Below are 25384 nucleotides of genomic sequence, written 5' to 3' on the forward strand. Positions count from 1 at the left end.
AAAAATAACGCTACGAGGCCGTAAAATTCGTCGATCGACTCGTTAAATGTGACAGACACGTTATATATTTCCTGAAAGTTGCACGGCGGAAAAATGAATGGACATCGTTACCCAGCCGGTTATTTTCTTATTTTTCCAAGATTAATCACCGTAATTCCGAATGCATGAGACGGCTTTTTCTTCGTGTGCCAACTGTTATCAATATCTCTTATACCGATTAGCAGAAATGGCGGTGAGGTATTTAATTTGCATATAAATGAAAATTACATGGCATTCAGGGATAACCGAATGATCGGGTTCACGAGAAACGCGGCAATGCCACGGGGATTCTGACTTCGTAGGGGAGAGGTGGGATGAAAGAGACACGTATTGAAAGGGACATTGCAATTATTTGAAAGATAAAGGATCTTCCCACGTCGAAAGTATTTTCAGTTTGTAGCAACGCTAATGCCAGAGGCGGATTCAGTAGCCTTTCTTGGACGGGGCGAAATATGCAAAAGTACATAAGTCCATTTTTTAACCTTCGTTTACGAGATATAAAATTTCCTTGTAATTTATATTTTAATATCTCTATCCAATACTATAGTCTGCACAATTAAATTCACATTAATTGTTTATACAGAATAATACACAATGTCATAATATTTTTCTATTTCATTACTCTTCGGGGGGAGGGGGATCACCCCTATAAATTTAACGGAAATTAGCTGACAAGTAAATATTTTTCTACGAAAAAATTACCAAATGTCCTTTAAATGTTGCTTTTTAAGTGCAAAAAGTTCTACACAAATATATGCTTCCGCTTTTTCAAAAAAAATTCACAAACATTCGCCTCTTTTCGACCGCCAGGGTGGGTATAATCCCTTAACTTTCTTACTTGATACGATATGAAAATTCCTTGAAACAAGGAACACTGCAATCATCGTTTAAAGACTTCAAAGTATGAACCTCGAATGGGAAGAACATTTCTTATACAATGTGAGTTCAATAAAAAGTCGGGAGAAATTAGTTCGAACTCTCGGCGAGAAGTGTACCTACCTTAGCGAGGGTAGGAATAATAATGTGCGCCGTCGAAATGTCTTCCGAGAATTCCCCGAAATCCATACTCGAAACAAGAACAATATTGCGCAGCACGAGAATTCTCATTCGCCGCCTAATGACGCCGTAAAGAGGTTGCATATAGGCAATTAACCGGGGCGCGGTGCTCTCGCATCGGCACGTTTTATTAATCACACCTGCCTCCTGCAACTTTGATATTTCAGAGTGTGACGTCACATCCGGCAGAAGTGAAGCAGGCAGAGCCGACAGAGCAGGCAAACGGGGGGAGGGGGGGACATTTGCATAATACGAGACATGCTACTTGCAGAAATGTGTAGAGAGTAGCAAGGTACGTAAGTAGGAGTGAAACGAAGGAAGGCCGTGCATGACGTAAAAAAGGGAGGAGGGGCCTTTAATAATCGTAAGAGGTGTAATCGTTGCGATAGCATTCCCCTGGCCAAGGGCTTGCTAATATTACACGTGCAAAACTCTCAGACCATGATGGAACAACGTGTACCACCTTTATTTATAACTAAATTCTACGAAAGAAGTTTCATTTACGAGACTCACTCGTTTCGTCACACCTGTCAGTTTCCTAACAAGACTTATAATTGCGCTGATTTCTTTTCTGCAACGGTTGCTTCGATTGTGGTAAGGGGGAGTTCCCGGATAGTTTGTCGCGTACGGGTGGGGGTCTTTGTACGGAGTAATTTCTGCTGTAGGAGAAAGGATTCGTGTACTTGCTAAATAAATAAATAAAAACTAAATCTGAATGAAATGTGCCTGAAGAGATACTGCATTCTTAAAAGCTCCCTCACACGCGACACTTCCGCAGCTCGCCTCAGATCTGCTCAATTTATAGAGATGCTGCTGATTTAACAAAGACAGAAGGAGAAATAAAGTTTGGGAATACGTTCGAACTATTTACCATGGGACACAAAAGTACTTCATCTAGAATGCCTCTTATCCCCTTTGCAAATTACCCTCGCACTAAAAAATTATTCAAATTACTGAAGAAATCGGTCAAACTATTAAAATCGTTGCTCCGAACAATGAAAACAAGTGCCCAGCTGACTTCAACTGATCTTCTGCCTTGGACCACGGAAATGAAGCAGGGCTCGTTACAATTGTTGAAGAACCAAGCAACGTGGCCAATAATAATCCCCGCCGCTATCCTGCAGCGAAAGGGGCGAACAACTGCAGTCCAGCTCGCCATGATCGAGCGCATCACTCGCCGCTCTCAAAGACAATAACCTTCGCGCAGACATTGTACACTTGCTCCTCTATTCCCATGAACTTCTTAGGCGGCGATGTAATTCAGTTGGAACCACCTCACTGGCTGGCTCCACGTTGCGTACCGCGCGCTGCACGTGCCGTAGCGAGAAGCCGACTGCAAATTGGCCCGGCGGTGTAATTTGCATAGCCGCTGGTGCAGCGGCCCGATGCAGTTCGGCGCGCACTGTGCACGCATACGCCAACGGTAATAATTAGCGATAATTGTCAGCGGCGGTATTAAGCGTCGATCGAACGACCGGAAATTCGGGGATATTATCGACTGATAGCACGAGGAGAACAGAGGGGGGCCGCGCAACCGAGATGCGTTAATGCCGATGCCAAAGATTAACCGTGTTTTGCTTCCGATACGTTCCATCAGCTCTTCGGCTTGAAATTTCCTTTTCCTTTCAAGGGGAAAGCTAGAGCTGCCCGCGATTGTGCATCGGTTGACAATTCGCCGCCTATTATCTTACGAAATATGCAGAGAACAAAGAAGGGTGTTATACGATGACGTAATCGCTTTTCGTTGGAGTTACAACCACTTTTGGCTATCAGAAGCTGGGATTGATTAGCCTCCAATGTACACATTTCCAGATTTCATGAAACATGATTGGAGGACAAAAGTGTCTACAACTTGTAATCAAAGCGAGGCAAATCATTTGATTGATGTTCATTTTTACGCCATAGGTACCGTCGATATACATTTTCTACGTGTCCACGAACAAATTACGACCGATAGTTAAGCGCCAAGTCTCCAGCGAGCCGCACCACTCACATTTGCTTCGGTATCACGGGTGTAACCACAAAGGGCGCGAAACGGGAAGTCAGCAATAGAATGGATCCAGTTCTCGAGCGGTTTATCGACGGTCCACTTTTTCTCAAACGCAAGTGCATAATGTACCGCGCTAATCGAATCGATACTCGCCTTATCTGTGCGCGCGTATCACCATTCCCGATCGAGCGAAAAGAGCACCGAGAGACTGGATAGATAAGCGCGGGAATGCATGTTCCTTGAAACCACATGACGGTCCAAAAATCCATATAGCAAAAATAGAGATAATTGTACACTTACCAAGTTGCAAAATTGAGATTTAAAAGTGGCTGCGTTTTAATTCATATGTCGCGTTCGACTGGAACTAACGGAGTGTGCTTGTAATACAGTTTGCCAATTAGGTAGATAAATTCTATCACTATACGAAATCTAAAGATAAACTGCATTTTAGTAGATATTCTTCCAAATATCATACAGGTTTTTAACTATTGGCGTAGCTGTTGGAAACACTCTTGCAAAACTCATTTGCATGGTTACGAAATGGCCCAGCGTGTAGAAATTGACAAAGAAGCTTAAAAGTTTAACGAGACCAAATATTTCTGGTGGTTCCAGCTTAAATGGTATTTGAATTAATTTTTTATTGCAATTATAATTGCGTTAACTCTTCTAAAATAATAGATGTTTGCATTGTCTATAATTTCCCTAATTTTAAGCTTATATTCTGCAGAAATTCGTTGCTTCAAACATATTTCTTTCTTCCCATAATAAAACATAATATGTAGGTAAGTAGATGGTGCGACAATGGGCTTTCTCAGAGAAGTAAATCACCGTGGCTTGCATTAAAAATTCTCTAAGCAACGTAGACCCTTAAACAGTCACAACGACGCGTAACTTTTCCTTTTTGACAGCAGACAAAGTGTACAGGCTTCACTGCAAAACCCTACAGCTGTAATCAGTTTTTATCAGCCCACACTGACAAAGCAGATTTAAGAAATTCGCTAAAATGTCGCAGGTGATAGTAACATTTCAAACTCCTAGCGCCGAGGTTACTTGCCGTTCAGCTAATTTCGAAAAACGATGCCCCGTGGCCAAGTTAGCTGTCGCGTGTCGCAGTAACCGGTGTACGAAGGAAAACAACAAGAATCCTGACAGCAAGTCGAGCATTCCCACTGATCGTCCCGTCGCATACGTGCAAAGCGCAGCGAAACATTTAACGTCGGTTACCCGATTCTCGTGGAATTTGATGAGTGGATGAGAACGTTTGTAAGCCGAACTCCTGTCGCGACAGTACGCGCCAAGGAAACCGTGGAATTGCCGTTTACAAACAAAACGAAATTCCGTGATTCGCGACGAAGCAACGACAGACTGGCAGACCCTTTGATATACGATATTGAAGGATATAGCAAATTTCATACTAAACAGTGCATTGCCAAGGAATTAAATTTATTTTTTCTGCTTTTACCATTTTTTGTACTATTTCTTTAATACCAAAGACCCAGGTGCCTCTAGACTGTAGACAAATGCTGCGTGAAATAGTTGATAACTGATAGAAGATTTCAGAAGTCACCAGAAAGCTTTCGTGCATTGCTGTGCAATAATGTGATAGCAAAAAGGAAACGTTTCCTTTATTATTTTAGTTCATTATCCAAGTGTAAGACTTCTTGAAACGCGGTAGCAGCAAGAAGATTGCCTGTGATTCGACTGTTTTATTCAACGCGATAAGTGGCGGAATTAAGGTCCTCTGAATCTCTTAGAAATATTTGTCTCAGCCTGTCATCTACCATAATTCGGACCTCCGAAATATTAAGTCTAAGCTATATGTTATTAAATGCCTCCTAAAATTACATAAGGCATTTGGTAAAGGGGTGGAGAAGTGCGAATTTCTTACGTTTTTTACAGAGGGAGAGAAGGTAGTCAAGTAGCGTCTTTAGTAATATTTTTTAACCTAATTTTCAGTATGGGTAGCCTAAAAAGCGATGTTTCATCGCAGGCACGAAAATCAGTTAAATAAATTATATAAACCTTTAAAAGAATTTTAATGACTGAAAAAATGCAATGTAAGCAATAGTACAGTGGGGAGGGGGTGAAATATAGAATCTTACGAAGTGGGGAGAGAGGGGGTAAGAAATCGCTAAAATTACCCTTACGTAATTTAAGAAAGGCCCCTATGTTTCATCAAAAATACCGACAACTTCATAAATCTATATTCCTCTATCCCTGCTCTCTCCCACCTGTCAACATATCCTCAGACGATCTTCATTCACTTCTAAATTCAAAATCTAAGAAAAAATCCTCCATCTCCTATCTATAGTACCGGGAATATTAATTGCATCACCCCCCAGATCCACGCGTTATGAAACAGTCTCCGTAACTACATGCTTGATAAAGAAGTTGGTAGCCAATTTATTTTAGTTTATTCACCAATCGCACCAGAGTACTTTCCGTACATGTACTAATACTAAACGAGGCGAAAGTGAGTACGTCTCGGTGAACAAATTTTACGATACATCGCAGGAAAAAAAAATCAGAAATTAAAAAGCAATCTAAACCTGAAAGCAACGGGCGCACGGTAGGTGGGTATTACAGAACCGGTGAGCGATCGTGATTTAAATAAATACGCCATATTAACATTTTAACCTGAGTTCAAAGGTCATCATTCGCAAGTCGCGTAACGTTGAAGCTGCGGTCAGTTCTTTCTTGGTGCATTATAGGCGCACAAAGGACTGGGGGAATCGCTATCGAGTGTCAGCTTCAGACTTTCTAGGTAACCAAGATAACGCGATTATCATTCGGTCGAGTCGGTTTTTTCTTCGCTTTGGTGTAACGCCGCCGCGAGAGAATCGTGCGCGGCTACGAAGGCCAGTGCTTTTTCTCGCGGCTGGCTACTTCCTTTATTTTCTCCCAGGCATCCGGTGGACGCGCTCGCGAGTTCCGGAAGCGAGTAAGGCGAGAGGCGAGCAAGCTTCATTCACAAAGGCCTGGGCGGCGTGCCGTTTACGAATCGCGTGGATCACGTGCCCGCTACGCAGTACGCACACGAGACTGGCGATTCTTTCGACTTTTAGACCAATGGGATTGGGTGGTGGCGTGCGCCGCGAATTTTCCATTCAACGTTACGAAGGATTTAATCCGCGCGTGTGAAAATTAAATTTCCTTGTTTAGTAACGGGCGATGCTAACAATAAGTAATGGCAGTGACGTTAGAGATGAATGACGAAAAAATTAATGAAATCGTGGTAATATGGCACCAGAAAGATATTACCCGCTCACGTGAACAGAATGAATAAGCTGGACAAGGATGGGCGATATTTCTAAAAATATTAGCCTTAATATCGATAGCCTTAAGACAGCCTTAATATCGATACACTTAAAATATCGATAATTTAAAATATCGGAATAAAAATATCGATACATTTAAAATATCGGAATAAAAATATCGATACACTTAAAATATCGATAATTTAAAATATCGGAATAAACATCTCGATACATGAAATAAAAAAATAATAACAAACTCAAAGTTGAATTAATGTTTAATTAAAACTAGATTGTTTTATTATGTATGTACGTTTATTACACAAATAGTTTTATTTTTACAATATATGGATCTTTTTTTTTTAAAGTGGGTATACCTGTGTAAGTAGGTATACTTTAATGAGTTTAATGTGAACTTTTTATGTATGAACAATTTATAATTTAAATCTTAAAATATTCGCTTGGTTGAATCAATTGAAATTTCATAAATAAATGGAATTGCATAATCGTTTAAGTATCGAAATTCGAGACTAGTAGGTTGCGTATGAATACAAATATCGGACCTCCAAATATCGATATTTAACACCATAAATATCGACACAGGTGTGTATCGATACTGTATCGCCCATCCCTAAAGCTGGCACATTCACTCTACCGAATCGACTAAAAGATAATAAAATAGAATCCTGGCACGCTATACGATACCAGAATATCCACGTTTCGATAATGTTTCCGAGAACGCCTCGGTTTAATCTTTAATGGAACCAAAGGATCCAAGGTATCGAGGAAAGTCTTCAGGGGAACGACTTAGGACGGTCTGGCGAGCATGAATCGGTACTCAAGAAAAACAGGAGAAAAACGAAGGGTAAATCCTTGAACCAGCAGACTGGCTCGCGTGATATAAAGCACTTACTGATATAACTCGTGCACTTACGTGTTGGACTCAATCCGCTGCTCGTTGTATCTCCGATGAAAGCCAAGCAGTTCCTGCACCAGACCGCTCTCCAGCATGGCGTCGACCCTGCGATCCAGCCGCTCGTCCAGGACTTTCTGCAAGAATTTCGGAGAAAGGGGCTCCGAATTAATTAACCGAGCCATCGACGTACGTGTATATCGTCTATCCAGAAACGCTCCACCATCGACCGCTTTCCAATCACCGTCGGCCGTCTTTTACTTAACCGCTCGTTACTAAAGCCTCGATGCTTTCCGTTTCGTCTATTAAATCATTTATCGCGTACGCGTACATCGGAGTGACACGGTTCAACCTACAGGGTGTTGCAAACATGCTGTACAAAGGGGGAGCAGGTGGTTCTCAGAAAAATTGACAGATATTTTTGTTATCGGCAAAGGGGTGAGAACAGCCCCTAAAGTTGGGGGTCAAAAACATATTTTCTGGAATATCTCGAGATTAGGCGTAGACCAATTTTTTTTTAAAGTGTATGTTTTTTTAAGACGAATCCAGCCCTCGTAACAGTTTATAGAAAATTACCTCTGTTTAAATATTATATTAAAGGTTAACACTTTTTTCTTAATTTTTCTTCAAATTTTTCTCAAAACTGTTACAAGGGCTGAATTCGTTTTTAAAAAACACACTTTAAAAAAAAATTTGTTCAACGCCTAATAGTTCTCGCGATATTCTAGAGAAGATTGCTCGATCCCCAACTTTAGGGGCTGTTTTCACCCCTTCAACATGGAGGATTGCCGATAACAAAAAATACGCGACAAATCTTTTTTTGAGAACTGCTTCTTACCAAAGCCCCTTGTGAGAAACCGAATAAGTTCCAACTTTAAATGCTGATATACTTTTTTTTACAAGGGACTAATATTTCTTATTAAGAATTGCATACCAGCACGATAGTTGATTGTAAACACATATTTCCAAAATTAATTTTCTTGAGAGGGGAGGCTCGTGCAAACAGAAGTTTATTCCCCATTTTTTATTCGTTCTTTGAATGGAAATAAGGGATGATATCGTTTCCTTATTTACTGAAGCCTTTACTTAAATTTTTTTGAAGACCTTTTGCTTGTATGTCAGCTTGGGCAGACAGTGAACGTTTTATTGGATGCCATCGATGATAGAAGAGCGCATGGTAAGTACACACATCGTGGGTGTTTAGACTGAGGGAACACTCACTGCCTGTTTAGTTTTCGCTCCCTTTCTCTTTCGAGAAAGCTCCACTACGTTTATACGTGTGAGACAGAATTCTGACAAATGAGCTACTTCTGACGAAGATGTGTATGTACCTTTGACAGCACTCGTCCAGTTTTAGGGAGCTACACTAACGGGAGTGTCGGTCCTTATTTCACAGACGTTTACATTTCTGACACAATTTACACAGGGTAACTGAAAGATTTCCAGACACTTCATTATATCAATACCTTAAGTCACGCAAGGTTTTCAAAAATGCCCCTTTAATATTATCCACCGCCCGACGTAGGTTTTCTCGATATTTCAATTTTTACTCGACTTATACGTAAATAAAATGCCATTTTCATTCAGAAAAATGAACATTTTGCTTCAAAGCGTCGCCATTTCGATATTTTTCAACCGAGCGAAAAAATCTTACGTCAAACGATAAACAAATTAGTTTTATTTAAGGGATTACACCCACCTAGAGGTCCGGAAAAAACATACAAGTTCAAAAAATTTTGGGGGGAAAAGATTAAGTGAAAATCATACACAATGTTTTTCTACTAAAAGATACATTCTTTAACTATATTATTCTAAATTTTCATGAGATATTATTATTAACTAAAGGAGATATAGGCTTGGATATGAGTCGTGTGTTTTTTAAGCATTAGCTGGTGGACATTCCTTAGGCTAAACGATACATCTAAAAGCAAAAATTCAAATCGAGAATCGCGGAAATTCCCAAAATCAGCGATTCTCGACCTTACTCTGCGATCTTTAAGCGTTTATAGCTCAGAGCAACGTTAACCGATTTTCATGAGATTTTAGACACGTATACAACTTACTTCAATCTACAAACGGGTTTTATGAATTTTCATTACAGGCTCACAAAAAAATTGATAAAACGACCTTTTCTATTTTTTCTTTGTTTTTTTTTTTGCTATACTGACCAAGTGCATTTTTTTCAAAACGACGAATCACGTCACTTAGCAAACTAATCCTTCTAGCTTCTAAAAAAACTCAAGTCGTTTGGATTAATTTTAAAAAAGTTATGCGATTTGAAAGAGTATACGATTATGGCTGTGAGCCACTGTAACTCCTTAATATTCCATTGCTCTAATCTCGTTTCAGGGGCATACCTATCAGAAATCACGTACCGTACTCGACCGTGCACCAGCCATCTTTGTTTCTACGAAAAAATTGAATAATTTTTTCTTGCATTGTTCAAGCATGCCTTTCTTATGAACAAAAGGCTTCTTCTAAAAAAACTGTTTCCGTTACGTCAAAATAAATTCTTAAAGAAGTGGTCTGCAAGTACCTCTTGATCCGGTCAAAGGGGACCAACCCCTTAAAATTAATTTTGACGTGTTCAACGAGGTTTCAATGGACCGACGTCGTCCCTTGTACCCTCCGATGCGTTCATAGCCCCCATTGAACGATAGACCATAGTTCTACTACTACGTAACGTCGAGAAGGATCTCGATATCAATGAACCGTCTGACTTACGCAAGAGTTCGAAGGCTGACTCGTGCCACTAAAAAAAAAAGAAGGGAAAAGAATAAACGATATCACCGTCTTCGATGGCCTCCAACAGGTTTTGAAATTAATCCTCTTCTCTCTGTCTCTCTATTCCTCTCGCCGTTTGATACCCGCTCGCTAATAGCTAAAACGCGTTAAGAGAGTTCCTTGTCCTCAAAATCGTCGACGTGCAAACTCTAACTGGTCAGGCATGTCCTATCGACGACGATAAACCACTCCGACGTGACCCGGTTCTCAAGCACACGTTAGAAACAAAGGGCACAGTTTAAAAAAAAGGTGTCGTTCGTTGGAATATTTGCGAGAGCACGGTGTCAACGGCGTTTTGTACGAGGGACGCCAGCGGAATTAATTAAATCGCTTTACGCAGGACCACGCGCCGGTTTATTTCCACGGATCCACTTTTCCGTATGTCGCTTTCATCGTCACGCGCTTTGAAAATTCTATATAATACTTTTGGGATTAGCGTAGGATTGGGGCATTTTTAGGTCGGTGAATCTCGTGCTTTACACACTGCTGTCCCTTCCTGTGGCACTTTGTATTCTTACATTAGCGTGTAATAAAGGCGATTCGTTATTATTAATATTGTGGAGTCAGTTTTGAGCAATTTTTGATCGTTGAAAAGTGACGTGCTCCCTTCGCAAACGTAGGAAGCTTGCGTAAACGTGAACCCTTTAGACACTTGTGCAAACTAAGAAGTGTAATTATTAAAGTCGCGCCAAGTTTTCGAGGAATTGATAGAATGAAAATCCATTTTACTTTTGTATCTATTGAGGAGGTTCGTTTTCAGCAATTCCGGTGAAATGGGTTGTGCGTTAACGTTTTTATAGTTTAGACAATTTCGCAATGTCTAATCATATTTGAAGTCGCATAAAAGAGGTTGCAACTGAACGACTCCATCAATTCCATATCAGCACAGCTGTATAATTAAATGAATAATTGACATAAATTACCGATTACTTGCAAATCCTAAGTACCTGCGCGCTTGGCAAATCATCATTTCACGAGTTACCTTTTCTATTTTAATTTTACGTGTTCATTCATCCGGTCATAAAAACGCGCGGAGTATTCGGCCAGGCGAATGATCGCCGGTTTCCCTTTATTGAATATACTTTCAAAAAGTTCTGGCTACGATTAGAAATTCCGATAAAACAAGCAAATTACACACGTGCGAACGTTAGAAGGTAACGAGAACGAAGGTTTCACAGAACGGTTACACGAAACGTGGAAAGTGTATGCCCAAACGTTAGCATCGCCCTGTCGAAAGCAAACACACGGATTTGGACACTTTCTTAGTCTCCGCTACTTCGTCCCCGCCTTTTTTTTTTCGTTTGTTTTTTAATAGAAGACCACCGGCGATGTTTCCTGGTCATTAATGATTCGAGTACATGTCGTTGAAACGTCCGGCCTCGATAATCAGATAAACCCAAATGTCAGATTGCGATGACCATTAATATTCCGACAGCTTGATACATTTTGATCGATTTCGTTTCCTTCGACCACCGTTCACGACCCGCCACTACGGATGTAACAACCTAATGACTGAATGAAAAAACCATAGGACGACGGTAATTTACATCCGAAAAAAGTTTAAACAAAAGTTGCATCCTTTTTTTATATCTACCAAACTGTGTAAAAGTAATTATCGAATTAAGGATTTGTGGTGGGGGTAACTTGAAAAGCATGGATTTTTTAATAATTATTTTTACGCAGTTTTGTGGATATAAAAGAAAGATGCAACTTTTGATTAAACTTCTTTCTGATAGCTTTCATCATTCTCGAGATATTCCACAACAAATAAAATTCTGCATTGTTCTGAAGGGACGATTTCACCCCCTAAAACCGCACTCTGGCATCAACAAAAAATAGGTTTGTGTTACTCTACTTGCACACAAAATTACATAATTTTCTGAACTTTCAGAAAGCCTATCTTCCCTCGTCGATTACTAATTACAGTTACTAGCCACTGACGCGCTGCCTCTCTTATGCTGCATTACAAAACAATTCCACACATATTACGTTGCCTATCCCTTGTAACGTTTGCTCGCGAAACTAAGAGACGCTAAAGTCCGGCCTCCTTTCCCACCGCGCTCGCGTGCAAGTGTCTTCAAGCCCACGTGGTACGCACGGAGTGCGAGAGTGAAACAGAATAGAGAGCCAGGGATCTTCGAGGGCAATCTAAAGGCCCCGACCGAAATTCCCAATTAACTCGTCTGCACGAGGATTAGGAACTCGGGGCGGGAGGGGGGCGGCGGAGACCAACCGCGGCGAGGCGCGATGGGCCTCGCACGCGAAACGGCTCCTTGGGCCCCGGCGGCCCGTTCTCACGCTCGTTCACGGTTAAAACGCGACCTCCGCAACCCGTTTCAGTCGCGCTCGCTTTAAATCGTATTTAAATGCCGGACGGGAGGAGGCTCGCGGGCTGCACACGTGCGCCTCCGCGGCGGCTGTTCATTCATGGGGGCGGCGTCGGTGACGCAAGGCCCCCGGACTCGGTGCTTGACGAGCACGGGGTATGTGCGCGAGAGGCGACGCGACGTGGCTCAACTACGTTTCACTTATCCCCTCGTAATCGAACCTATAAGTCCGTCTCGCGGCGGAGAGAAGGGAGGGAGAGGTCGCGCGGGGAGTGAATGGAGCAGAGAGCGAGAAAATTGTTGGGGGGAGAGGGTTATTTGACGAAGGGGGGAGGGAGCGGGGGAACAAAGAGAAACGAACAGTTCGTTCATGGTAGCCGAAATTTTACGAGCTGGCTCGCGGCACGTGTGCTTTCAGCGCGTTTTTACGGGATCAAATGATAATGAGGATGTTTAGCGGCAATTAAGATACAACGATAATCGCTTCGGGCACGTCTGCACGCAAGCAATAGTGGGGTGGATAGCGATGCGTTTTTTTTTTGGTGGAAATTTGTAGGTGTCCAGGGGTGTTTGACATTGAGGCGAGCAGGAACGGTCACTTTGACGGCAAGTAGTGGCGGGTTTGATCCCGCTTCTGATTAACCCTTCAGCCGCGACGGCGTAAATTACCCCTTCACGGGCGACGGCTTAATTTCGTTCGAGCGAGGGCACGAGTGTGGAGTGGGGAATTTTATGCGGGGATCTAGATTTGGATATGAAAGTATCGAGGGATGGTTGCTCGTCCACGCATTTCATCACTGTGAGTTTAGTTGGAGGTTTTGATGTGTTAATCGGAGTAGAGTCATACAGGGTGGGGCAATAACTCTGTTCGCAAGGGATATCTCCGTTATTTTTAGAGGCATGGAAAAACTTTGTTTACAAAAGTTGTATGGTACAGAGGAGGCCATCATGTGCCAGTAATAATATTTTTGTAGGTGGAGGATTTCCGGAGATTTCAAGGTTGCTTCTCTTTTTTAAACGGTATACTGTACTTTTCGTCCCTGATAAAATAGCGGATATTTCGACGATTTCATTGACCTATAGTACAAGGTCGTCGTCATTCGACATTAACTGAGGCAGTGAGAACTAAAACGGACTACCTTACGATTAGTAAGGTAGAATGGGGCTAAAAGTCCGGCGGGTAAGAAATCCCGAATGCAAAATCGCCATTCGTAAACAATCGATTGGATATTGACTTTTTACCCCAAGCAATGAACTAACTCAATTTCGCAAAAAATGTGGATTATTCCGCTTTTGCTCTCAATGCCTCAAATAATGGAGGAGAAGGGTGACCCTTGTGTCAGAGGAGGTATCGGTTTGCGTCGATCAGAGCGGCACATGCTGTAATTAATTCGGAAGTGATACGGAGCGTACGGGCTTCAGCAATTCGACGATTGGAATGTTGCGTCGATGAAAACGGACACCACTTCGAGCACCTCTTGTGATGTAAGACTCCTTGTTTCACTCCTGTATTTAATATGGAATGACCGTGTATTAGAGCTCGTTGAAATCGTCTAGATATCCGCTACTTTACCAAGAATAAAACGAGTATAACAAGTCATTAAAGAAAATAGAAGTGACCTTGAAATCTCCGAAACCCCTCCACATACAACAAATTTGTCACTGGGCTATTATAGCCCCCTCTGTATTATACAACTTTAGTAAATAAAATTTTTCCATATCTTTAAAAATAACGGAGATATCCAAGGTGAACAGAGTTATTGCACCACCCTGTGTATGTACGTGGGTTCATTATTTCGACTTACTGCTGCTCGTGAGCCAAATAATTCAACGTGATTATACGTTTGCCTCGGAAAATATTGGAAACGTTAGAAAAAGATTAGAACTTTATTCTTTCACTAAAATAGTCATTGCAATAAATTCCACATTGTATCCTGCTCGCTGTTCCTACACGTAACCCTAATTCAAGCGGTCAGAAGAAACCAGAATCCTTCAGACTAGTTTATCGCCTCGACGTGTCCAGCTAACCGTTTCGTCACGCCTCCGGCTCGACCTTAAAATAATCGAAGATGGAGAGTGCCACGCGCAGCAACCCCCGAGCGCCATTAGTGCCATCCTCTATCTGTAATTAACGCCCCCGATCGAGAAAAGTATTTCACTCGCTGTTAAAATAAGTCGGTCGATTATAGCTACCGGGTCAAGAAAGTAGCAGTATCTCATCCAGGAATAGCCTCTAGAACGGCGTGACGCAACCGGAAGCCAGAGACTACACAAAGTAGCACGTGATAAATGAGGCGGAAAAATCGTCTGCTCCAGGGTTGCGCCGTGAGGGACGGCGACGCCGACCGGGTCTCGTAGACGAGCGCGGCGATGAATTCTCGTCGCCGTCGAGCTGAGTAACGCGGAGGAACGCGGTTTTACGTAATAGAGACGACGATTCCCCGGGTTTCACCGCGGCTAACAGAAAGCAAAGGAACAGAGAGCTGAAACTAGAAAGCCTCGCTCGGCTGGCCGCCGCGCAAATCGGGCCAAGGTCCTTCCAGAAGAAACAGGAATGGAAGACGAGGAGGAAGGTGAGCGCGTGCGAATTTTCACGACCCTGTTCGAGATACCGTTTCTTCTAACGTCTAAGCTGGGACCAAGCTGGCTGTAACTTGGAGTTTAAGGATTTAGATCGAGGATCTACCCCTTTCTCGACTTCCTCCGCGGTAAATGTTTGAAACATGAGCGTGGGGAAACGAAGCATGAATGGTACTAGAGAGGGGCACTGAGGACAATAAATTTTCTTTAAGTAAGAAGTCCCATTAAATCGTTATCGCAGGAACGTGGTAACTCAGGTAAAAACTGTCTTAATCCTTATAGGGAATTTGTAAAATTACACGGATAAGTAAATTTGGGTCCTATTGATCCAATACCATATATTTATAAAAAGCGAGCATACAAAAATAAAAAGTTCATTTAACAATTATGGTTTAATATTTTAAAGACGTATTAAATTGCTACAATAATTTTTTTTTTTAAATATTGTTATTATTTATTATTGACGGATATTAGTTATTTGAAGATATGAAGGAGTTTCAGTCGAAATAATACATTAGTAAAGGAGGAATCAGGATTTATGCCTCAATTTTTGGTGAAAATGACCCAATTTCCATGGAAAAGTTAACTAAATTCGAAAAACCCTTCCTTCACGATTTCACTCATGAAATCGACATCACGTCTGCTAATTAGTCTCGTACAGACTACATAAGCCTCAAATAGAGAAAGAAAAATCACTGTAACTTGTTCTGAAACCCATTATACTATTCAAATGAATCCAATTTCGTTGTAAATACAATTACACTACACCGATGAAAGACAATGTCCACAATCTTGCGCAGATCTTCATCAGGTTCAGGGCGGGGCGCGAAATCCTGCCAAAAATATTCGCGCCAGGACCATTAATCGTGGCATTTTTCTCAGGCTTAGATGCGTTGGAGATAAATTTAGATTTATCGCGCCGAACCGGGCGCATACGTACAATCGCGTTTCTTCTTTTCTTCTTTTTATGATCGAACCGTCTGCGCCGACCTTTCCTCGAATCAATGATCCCGTCTGAAGGTGAAAAAGTCAACGGCTCGGTTAATCCTGATTTGGTAAACATGCACGCGCGTAACGGGCGCGCGCGCGAACGCGCGTGGGTGTGGACATTCTCGATTATTCGTCTTCGCAGGCGAGACGGCGGCTACGTTTCGAAGAAAGCACGTGTCCGATGTCCACGACTGATACCGACATTAGCCTTGACATTATAATTTTTGCACGATGATACGGACGAACTTAATCGTCGAACTTCCAGGCCCCGCGCGACTAAACAGCTGTGCGAGGCAGACACAAAAGGAACGATTTAAGGGGCCATTCTACTTTCATCGACAGACAAATTTAGCTATTTTTAAAGATTTTTTTCTGAATAAATACTGCATGTAATGAAATAATTCTTTTTGTAATATATTAACCCACTTTTATACTATACAACAAAAATTTAATAGATTTTTTTTAATTTGTTTTAATGTTTCTTGCAGCATCAATATGGCAGCGAAAAAAAATTAGATATTTTCGGGACACAGGTGACTTCCCGGCTCAGGCTTATCTGAAACAAAAAATTCGAAAAGATTCTTAATCTTTATTAGTGTCACTATCGCCCGTGGCTTAATGAACAATTTTTGTCGAAAAATAACCGAGATTTTTCTCGGAGAACATCCGAGAAAACATACTTTTAGGTGTTTTGTCCAACCTTTTTTCGAACTTGCGCCACTTTGTTATTTTTCAACAAAAATTGTTAATTGAGCTACGGGCGATAGTGATACTCATACAGATTAAGAATCTTTTCGAATTTTTTGTTTCAGATAAGCCTGAGCCGGAAAATCACCTGCGCCACGAACATGCCTATTCTTTTTAGGTGCCACATTGAAGCTGTAAAAGAACAATAAAAACAAATTAAAATAATTAGTGTTATATTTTTTCTTGTATAATATTGAAGTGGCTTATCAAATACTAACAAGATTCATATCATTATATGCGGCATTTGCTGAGAAAAAAATCTTTAAAAATAGTTTAATTTTTCGGCCGATCAAAGTAGAATGATCCCTTAAATACTCGAGCAAGACGTTGGCTCAACCTTAAATCACGAGTGGATCGAAACAGTGATCGATATCGGTGTGCAGACTGATCCAGGTGTAATGTGCTTCGCGTTTAATTAAACATTCTGCCGGAAATAATTGGGGGATCTTGTGCTCGAAGAATTAATCGGATGCCAGGTTCAGGAGAATGAATAACGTATTAGGAATCAAGGAAAGCACTGTGTGTCCGACGTCGTAAGAATTTGGTTGAATATATAAGTGAGAGTATATAATCCTTTAATTATTTTGCGAGTAGTTTTCTCTGAAGTAAATGTTCCTGATTCTAATTCAGTTCCTCATTCGTCCAGGTCAAGATTCGGCTCCAAAATTTTAGGTTCTACTTACCCCCTTAAGGCAATGGGGAAGGAAGCTGAGACGAGAATCTTGAGACAAGAGATTTGCTAACGAGCTTTTGTTATGTCCATGAAACGAGAGGAAATACAAATACGTTGACAAAAGAAAAGATGTCATGTACTCATTGCTCACAGCATTATTAATACAACAAACGTCTGCAGAGAGTTTTCCTTTCGAAGGCGGCACTGTGATTAAAACATTTTCGTTTTTGGTGCTGTGCAAATTATATGAGTATTCTATACAAATTTAGCTAAAGCACAGAGATTTCTCACAACACAATAAGATGAAAACATTACGAACAAAAAACTGGCTACAAAGGAGACGATTCTCCGTGTATTCATAAAAAGATTAACAACACAATTATCACGTGTATGATAATTGACGACTCCTTGTAGAAAACACTGTAAGTGCCAAAATTAAAAATAAAATTTTACCAGAAAATGATCGACATGCCAAAGGTAATAGAATAGTATAAAATTTGTTTTTTGGCACTTACAGTGTTTTCTACAAGGACTCTTCAATTATCACCAAACCATTAACCCTTCGTTGACACTCTGGGTGTGAGCCACCCATAAGCTGATATTGACACTGTGTACCTTCTATGTGCAAAATAAATAGTTTTTTTCCCAAGCCGACTTACACACTATTTTTTCTATCAAAGTATTATATCCGAACAACAACTCTGTATATTTTTAGCTTCTAATATTGAAATTTGTAAGAGTTACAATTTATAAAGATTTTCTTCCTTTTTTCTCGACATGTCGTAATCTAGATTTTTTTTTACAAAAACGGTAATAAAATTTCAATCAAAAATCTATTGGAATACATTCTAGAGACTTCGAAATTGACCCATGGTTTTTTTCACAAAAATTGGATTTTTTAGAGGAGAATGGCAGTCATTGAAAAATTGCTCTGGGTGTGAGCCACCCAGGTATGTCAAAGTTGATGGAAAAAGGAGGTGTGTCAACGAAGGGTTAACTACAATTCATGGAACACATATCCAAATTACTAGAACATACGAATGTAAACTTGGGCCATTTAAATGACGATAAATGGTAATCAATAACGATCATGATTAAGTAGCAAGTAGTTTCATGCATCTTTGGGCTAAACAAGTGTTGTACCTTCTACCCCACTGCTCCAAGTAAAATTGCCCTTGCACGTAGATAAATATCGATGAATATATAGCGATAGCGATCGTGATCAGCGTCCCTTAAAAAAAAAAACACACGCAGAACCGCCAAATAAGCCCCTCGCACGAATTGTTTCCCGCGTCTACGCATACGAATTTTTCTAAGGGGCTAACGTGTTGCGGTGTGCGCCGTGTAATTTGCAGAAATGATTTTCGTGGAAAACCAGGGCATGCCGACGGCGTGGACGTCGCTTTCGTGAGAATATACGCTGGCCCGTTCGGCGTCGATTCTCTCCGGCCGGCAAAAACGAATGGCTGAAGAGCGGGGCGAATGAAAGGGATACAGAAACGTATTCAAAAAAGATTGCCGGGCCATCAGAGGAGACCCGAGAGACCCTCCAGGTACCGATAAACACTCCAGGCGCGCACCAGCTAAATTTGTACGCTAATGACACGTTCTCGGCTCGTTTCGTGCAGCAAATTCGATCGTCTTTACTTATTATCAAAATATCGCCCGCGATAATGCCAGTCGAGATTCCGGACGACCGGCAACGGAACCAGCACCGCCCTCGGTAGCGTGAGTTTTAAAACGTGTGCCCGATCGCGTGTCACGTTATTTACTTTCAGCTCTCGGAATGCCATCGAGCCCCGTCGGCGTCGAGACGCTTTCACGGCTGGCAATATTTCGTTCCAATTACATTACAGGCGGCTCGTACTGCAGTTGAGCTTGCATTACTACGAATCGAATCTGATCGAACGATTTTCGTTACAGCCGAATAATAGAGGCTATTAATTCAGGGTGGCGCGTGTATTTTAAAGGGGCTTGACGAGATGGATAAATCAGTGTTACGAGAGCTCGATTGGAATTGAATATTAATGCCGGGTGTAGCGTGTAGGTACCGCAAGGATCGAGTTAGCAAGAAAGAATAGAAACGAAAGGATGAATAGATTCAGAGAAATGGACGCTGGTTGGAAAAAGTTTAATAGCCCGGATGCATGCGACCGGCTTCGTGGAATGTTAGGATGGGCTTGTAATAATTTCTGTGCATTAGATTGTAATCTATGGAGGCTCCTCGAACTATTGTCACGATCGTAACTCATCAGGGAGATCATTGAGAGAACAGGCAGATGAATGAGAATGTGGCGCGATCATTTCCACATTACCTAAACAAGGTACACGTCGTCATGCTCGATATCTGTAATTTCGCCCGAATCGACGCGTCGCTTTAGGCAAGGAGAATGGAAAGCGGCTTGCCATTCAAGCGGGACCATTCCGATTTGTCTCCCACTCTCCGGTCAATTTAGACCGATCGAAGCGAAACGGCAGAAAAAGCATGCAGGTCGGCACAATGACGAACAACTTAATTGCCGCGGCGTATGACACACCAGGGTATTAGAGCATAAGAATGCCACGAAACCGAAGCAATTACGGTTCCCGGAGCCGTTCGCTCGGTGGGGACGACGCTGGGTAACGCCAAGGGTGCCTAGGAATTCCTCGCGAGAGCCGGCCGACCTAATCGCTGGAAAATGAAAAGCCACCGTTGGAAACAGGTGGTTCGTGGGCGCCTATCTAGCAGATAGGAATCTCCGGCCTTAACAAAGACCAGACAGAGGCTTTTTAATGGCATCGGGAGACGCAATAGGACGGGAGGCACGCGGTTAGGGGGCCCTCCATGGGAATGCTAAGGCGCGTTCTCATCGATGCACGCTGACCTGGTTCTCTATTTTCGGCGGCAGCTCGCTAGCCACGATTCCGAGGATCAAAAGGGGCGTTACGAGACTTGCTATAAATTTGCGCGCGCGTATACTTGAAGCCCTAGCCACATCGTACCTAGGTCCAGCCATCCTTGGCATTATACTTCAACCTGAAGGCTTTTATCTTCAATCGAACACAGAGCAGAGATTCTTAGAAATTGCTACACCCCTTAAGGGAACGCACCCTGCGACGTGTTTTCGTGAGTGTTTTGGGGCACTTGCCGGTTGCAAAGTGGGAGATGTGTGGTTTCCAGAGTTTCGAACTTCTTCAGGGCTTATGATATAAAACTTGTTGCACGATGCTAATGCTGAAGAGTTGCATGATTAAAAGAAAAATACTATTCGAATAGACTGAGAACCACTGACCTTTATCAGACTTAATTAAATCGCCTGAAATTCCTAAACAACACTTTCCCATCAGCCCGTAATATATTTGGCACCGAGTACATATCGTACGAAAATGAGAGGTGACCATTCCAAGCCAAATGGATCAGTTTTTGCACTCCGTGTCAGGGATTTTGATAAAATTGGGATATTACTCAGTTCATGTAAAACTAAGGGGCTTCGAGTCATAATTGTCCACGTTTTGAATTTGTTAATGAGTTTTTATTGGCGTATAATGGACCGAGAGGGTAGGAATGATTGCATCTTTGAATGTCTAATTGTTTTTATTCTATTAAGTAACAATGGGGTTACTTCAATCGAAGTGGGGATTATTAAACAATTTATAGTTCGTGACACTTTTTCCTGTTTAAAGTCTGAGCCACTGCGTGAAGTATTAATTAATTAGAAGGCGGTTCGTTAACGAAAGATTTTAAGCCTACACTGAGAAAAAGAGGCAAATTACTGGGATACTTATGTCAAACAACAAGATATTAAATTAATCTTTAGAAAATATTAACCTGCAAGCTAGTTAATCGGACAACATCTACAAAACGTAACAAATAAAATCTGCGTATAACAACTAATTACTCATGAAAAAATTCGCCGTTTCAGGATTCAATAAGGCTCTTGAATATATTTTCCACACTTTCTTGATTAACTAGTCGCGTTTCTTTGAGAAAGTTATGCGGGCTGTCTAAACGGATGGTAATCCGCGAGAGGGGTCCGATGGAGCAGAGAGGATGAGGAAGAATATCTCAGGCGTTTGTTGCAATTTTTTGCAAGTCTATACTGCCACATGTGGCCTCCCGTTGTTATGGGGCAAAACTGGTCGTTTGCGACTCATTGAAACCGACTGTCTTAGCACAGACAGTTTCTGAACGATTTAAATATGTTATCTTTGAAGTACGCTATTCAATTTTTCAGACAATTAATCGGTAATTTCCTCTGTACACCACTAAACAGTGATAATTTGGACTCACTTGTGAATCAAACACGAAAACCATCTTGCTTGAAGTTATTTTACAATGCTAATGGGAAATAATTGTAGCAGAGTGCCACTGTATTTTATAAAATATTGGTAAAATATTTATAAAAACCTGGACACCTGAATTGCTCAGTTGAATTTGAAGACTCCAATGAAATATACAAAGTATAGGTAATTTACTCATTCCCAAAGAACGACCACGATACGTGTAATTATAATTTTTCATTTTTCTTTGTGTGATAGAAATCACTAATGCTGCTTATTTAAATAGCCCCGTGTATTTCTGCCCCATGAATATTCAAGCTGGCACTAAAACGAAAAAGATGGAAATGACGTTGAAGTGGAAGTTTAAAATTATGCAACCCAAGCTACAAAGTGCTAAACTAGTTTTTACCAGTCTACTTGTTTGTCCATCAAAGGATTCATTATCAAGCTGCGTTTTGCTATCGATCAACTGTTGTCGTGACTGGAAGTTCCTAACAATTCGAAAAATCTTGCTGCGCTCACTCAGACATCTCGAAATTCGACTCTAAACACCGTCAGCAATTCCATCGCTGCTGTTCAATCGCGAGAAAGACGTTTTGCTGCCACGCGTAATCCTCCACCCGCCACCGATATGATAATCGCGCGACGCCACAGCATGAATTAACTTACGACGTGAATTATCGTCCTCGCAGGAAAGTCGGGGACGTTCGGTATTCACTTCGACTTCCTCGGGGAACAATTTAACGACTCAACTTTACAAAAGTTCAGGCGAAAGAGAAGCATCCACATTGGGCCGAATTTATTAACTCGAATCGACGCTGGAGCGGAAGGCGTTAAAAAAAGGTATCGACCGGCGCTAAAAAAGAATCTCATTCTTTTAAATGACGCAATTTAATTTTACTGCGATCGTTTATACCGCAGAAGTCGTCCTGTCAGGGGTTCGTGCTTTTTTTATTTTTGGAGTAACTTCAGAAGAGGCAACCGTTTAAATTATTTTTCAATCTTCCACTGCTAATTCTTTATTAACGTTTCTTTTCGCAAATGATACCGAAGTATTGGTACAGGGAAACAGTTTTTACAAATAAATTCGCTAGAACATCGATTTGCCTGAATTTAAGAGTTCAACGCACACTGAAGTTGTTATTACTAAAAAATGTTTCTATGACATCATTGTAAATTAACATAGAGACAACATTATTACCGCCGACCTGATTTTCCTGCGTGTTTCGAAATGAATTTCACGAAATTATATAAAAAAATTTCAAGAAATTAATATTAAGTCGAGGAATTCGCAGGTTTCTGTGTCTTCTGTGGGATCATTTAAATTCATGGATATTTCAAGACGTCTATACCTATGCAAATTATCCCGAAGTCCATATTCATTACTCAACAACGTCGCGGCATTATAGAAAAAGATTAAAACCTGTGAATCCTTCGTGGCATGGAAACTAAATTGTCACTTACTCCTCTGCAGGCTGGACATCCAAGATTAACCGCAGTTTTAAACTTCATTTGTATTTCATATAATTTTAAATATTTAAAAATTATCGCGAATGACTAACCACGTCGTTAGCAAGTTAAATGCGTAATAATATTCTGACCGCTGTATGGCGCAACACTTCACTTCATTTCACTATCATATCACTCTGACTTTGACTTTAAACGCAAGAAATACTCTTCAAAACAGACCTTCCCTCTATGACAGCCAAGTAAATACTGGCTGTTCGAGACTGTAGCGAGTTTGGAAGGATATGGGGGTTTGTTTTGAATTTTTGACTGAAACTGTGGGGCAGGTGGTGAAGAGAGGTGGGGGAATCGATCAGTGGTCGGATTCCAGGCACGATGTTTCGACTATTTTTGGGCTGGAGGTAAAAAGAAGTACCATTCATTTGCTGTCTCTTTTTCAATCTTCCTTCCTTTCAGTTTCTTTCAATTTCATATTCAGAAGAACACACAAGCAAAGCAAGCTTCAATGCTATTTTAATAGTAAGAAAGTATAAGGCAAATGATTATGTATTAGAATACCTGTGCCCTTTCAATCCTGTTCCTAACAAAAGGAGGGAGGAATTTCTATTTTCCAAGGGTCAAACTCTCTCCACCTAACGTCACGTCGATGTCAATTATGGAGCCGAAAATACTGTTAATCCTGTGCTAGGTGGCTTGACGACTTCCTATCAGATGAAATCCTGAAGATCCTCGCAACAGATGTAGGTCATCTAAGGGTCGGAAATATCCTCGGCCACGAGGAAATCGAAACCCAATCTTAGCTGGAACCGGCGACCGAGATCGTGCCATTTTGAAGCTGGCATCATCTTGTCCCCGTCGTCGATATTTCGTTCCCTCTCCCGATTTTATTGCTTGTATTTCGTATACAGATTTAACGTGTACGGTGGTTCCGGACACCGTGGCACGCATGGCATTTCCGATAACTCACACCGCCGTAGGGGAGCGTGGAATCGAATGAAATGGAGGAACAGGACGAGCGAGAGAAGCAGCTTTTTATGGGAGTCGCAAGGTTCTGGTAGCCAGCCTGTGACGAGACGAATAAGAAATTTATTGGACCTTCTTTAACATGCTTTTCTTGTCTCTTTCAAGCGAAGCACAGTTAACGCTCCAGTAGTGTCCCGCTGTTCGCGAGAATCGAATTTTGGGTATTTTTCCATAGCCTTCGCTTTGTCTCAATTCCCGCTGATATATAACTCTTCTCGAATTTTTGAAGCTAACATGAAACACTCCTGATGTTAACACAATCTTCTCCAATTTGGGATGTAAAATAGAAATTAAACGATGGCCGATAAATGAAAATCTGTCTCGAAAACGAATGCAAACGAATTGTAAGCTACTCCCTTATCCTCGATGCAACATATAGCAGTCTATAATCGAGTATTGCTTGGCTAGCCTTATCACAGCGTAAAATTCAAACTGCCAAGATATTCGAGATCGAGCTTTTAAAAAACAAAATCTCACACCACAGCGTTCATTCATTCTCACACCCGTAATCGTCCCATTCGCAACTGTGCCAGCAATCTCCATTGTCCTCCTCTGTCGAACCGAATCGCTGGACTACTTAGATGTCTCCATTAGCGACTAACGAACAGCACCGGTCGTAGCCCTTGTAATTGCTTTATTAATAGAAGCGCGGTACCCGTTAAGAGCTCGCTCTGCATCGTGACCGTCGCACCGTGGGAGGCTGGTATAATTTAAAGTGGCGCTCCCCGTGCGGAATTGCAGTTACGATTACGTGAAATCGACCGGGCGAAACGGGCGTCAAAGAGATCTTCCGTTTCCCCCAAAACGACCGACACGCAGCGTTTCCCTATCGTTCGCTTCCCGGATCTTGAGGTGTAGCTGTGAACCGCCCCAACATCCGGGACGATTTTCGCGAAACCGCGATAAGGACCACGGCGCGATCATCCTGGTCCGAAGTCCACCGCAGCTGATTAGGCCCATTGGAAGCTGCGAAACGATTCGGCGAGACCGGGGAGTTTGGACCCGTGGAAAGAAATTTCTTTCGAGTTGGTACGAAGAAGGGGAAATCATTTTCGGTGTAATGGGGCTTCGGTGAACGCGCATTACTCGAACGTTGGTGTTTATCGAGTTTTTTGGAAGTGTCTTAGGAACTTGATACGCTACTCTTGTTGTAGGATCTTGGTAGTGGAGAAGCTAGTAATTCGATTGGGAAATGGTGATTACTACGAATTCTAAGGGATTGGAAAAGCAAGTGGGAGAAGAAACAAACCGGGTGGATGTAATAATTTTGTGTGAAAACCC

At 41.6% G+C, this 25384-nt stretch overlaps 1 protein-coding gene across 4 annotated transcripts in view; it reads right to left on the minus strand.

The window, feature by feature from the left end:
* Positions 1 to 25384, minus strand: part of LOC143370431 (tRNA dimethylallyltransferase) — a 116731-nt gene that overhangs the window by 9716 nt on the left and 81631 nt on the right. For 3 of the 4 annotated variants that reach the window (XM_076815551.1, XM_076815549.1, XM_076815552.1), the window contains one exon: positions 7274 to 7389. The exons of the other annotated variant lie outside the window; for it this stretch is intronic. In XM_076815551.1, the coding sequence (XP_076671666.1) occupies positions 7274 to 7389 (116 nt within the window). The remainder of the gene's footprint in view (positions 1 to 7273; positions 7390 to 25384) is intronic. 4 annotated transcript variants of the gene reach the window in all.

The sequence above is a fragment of the Andrena cerasifolii genome, chromosome 6 (assembly GCF_050908995.1).
Source record: "Andrena cerasifolii isolate SP2316 chromosome 6, iyAndCera1_principal, whole genome shotgun sequence".
NCBI lineage: Eukaryota > Metazoa > Arthropoda > Insecta > Hymenoptera > Andrenidae > Andrena > Andrena cerasifolii.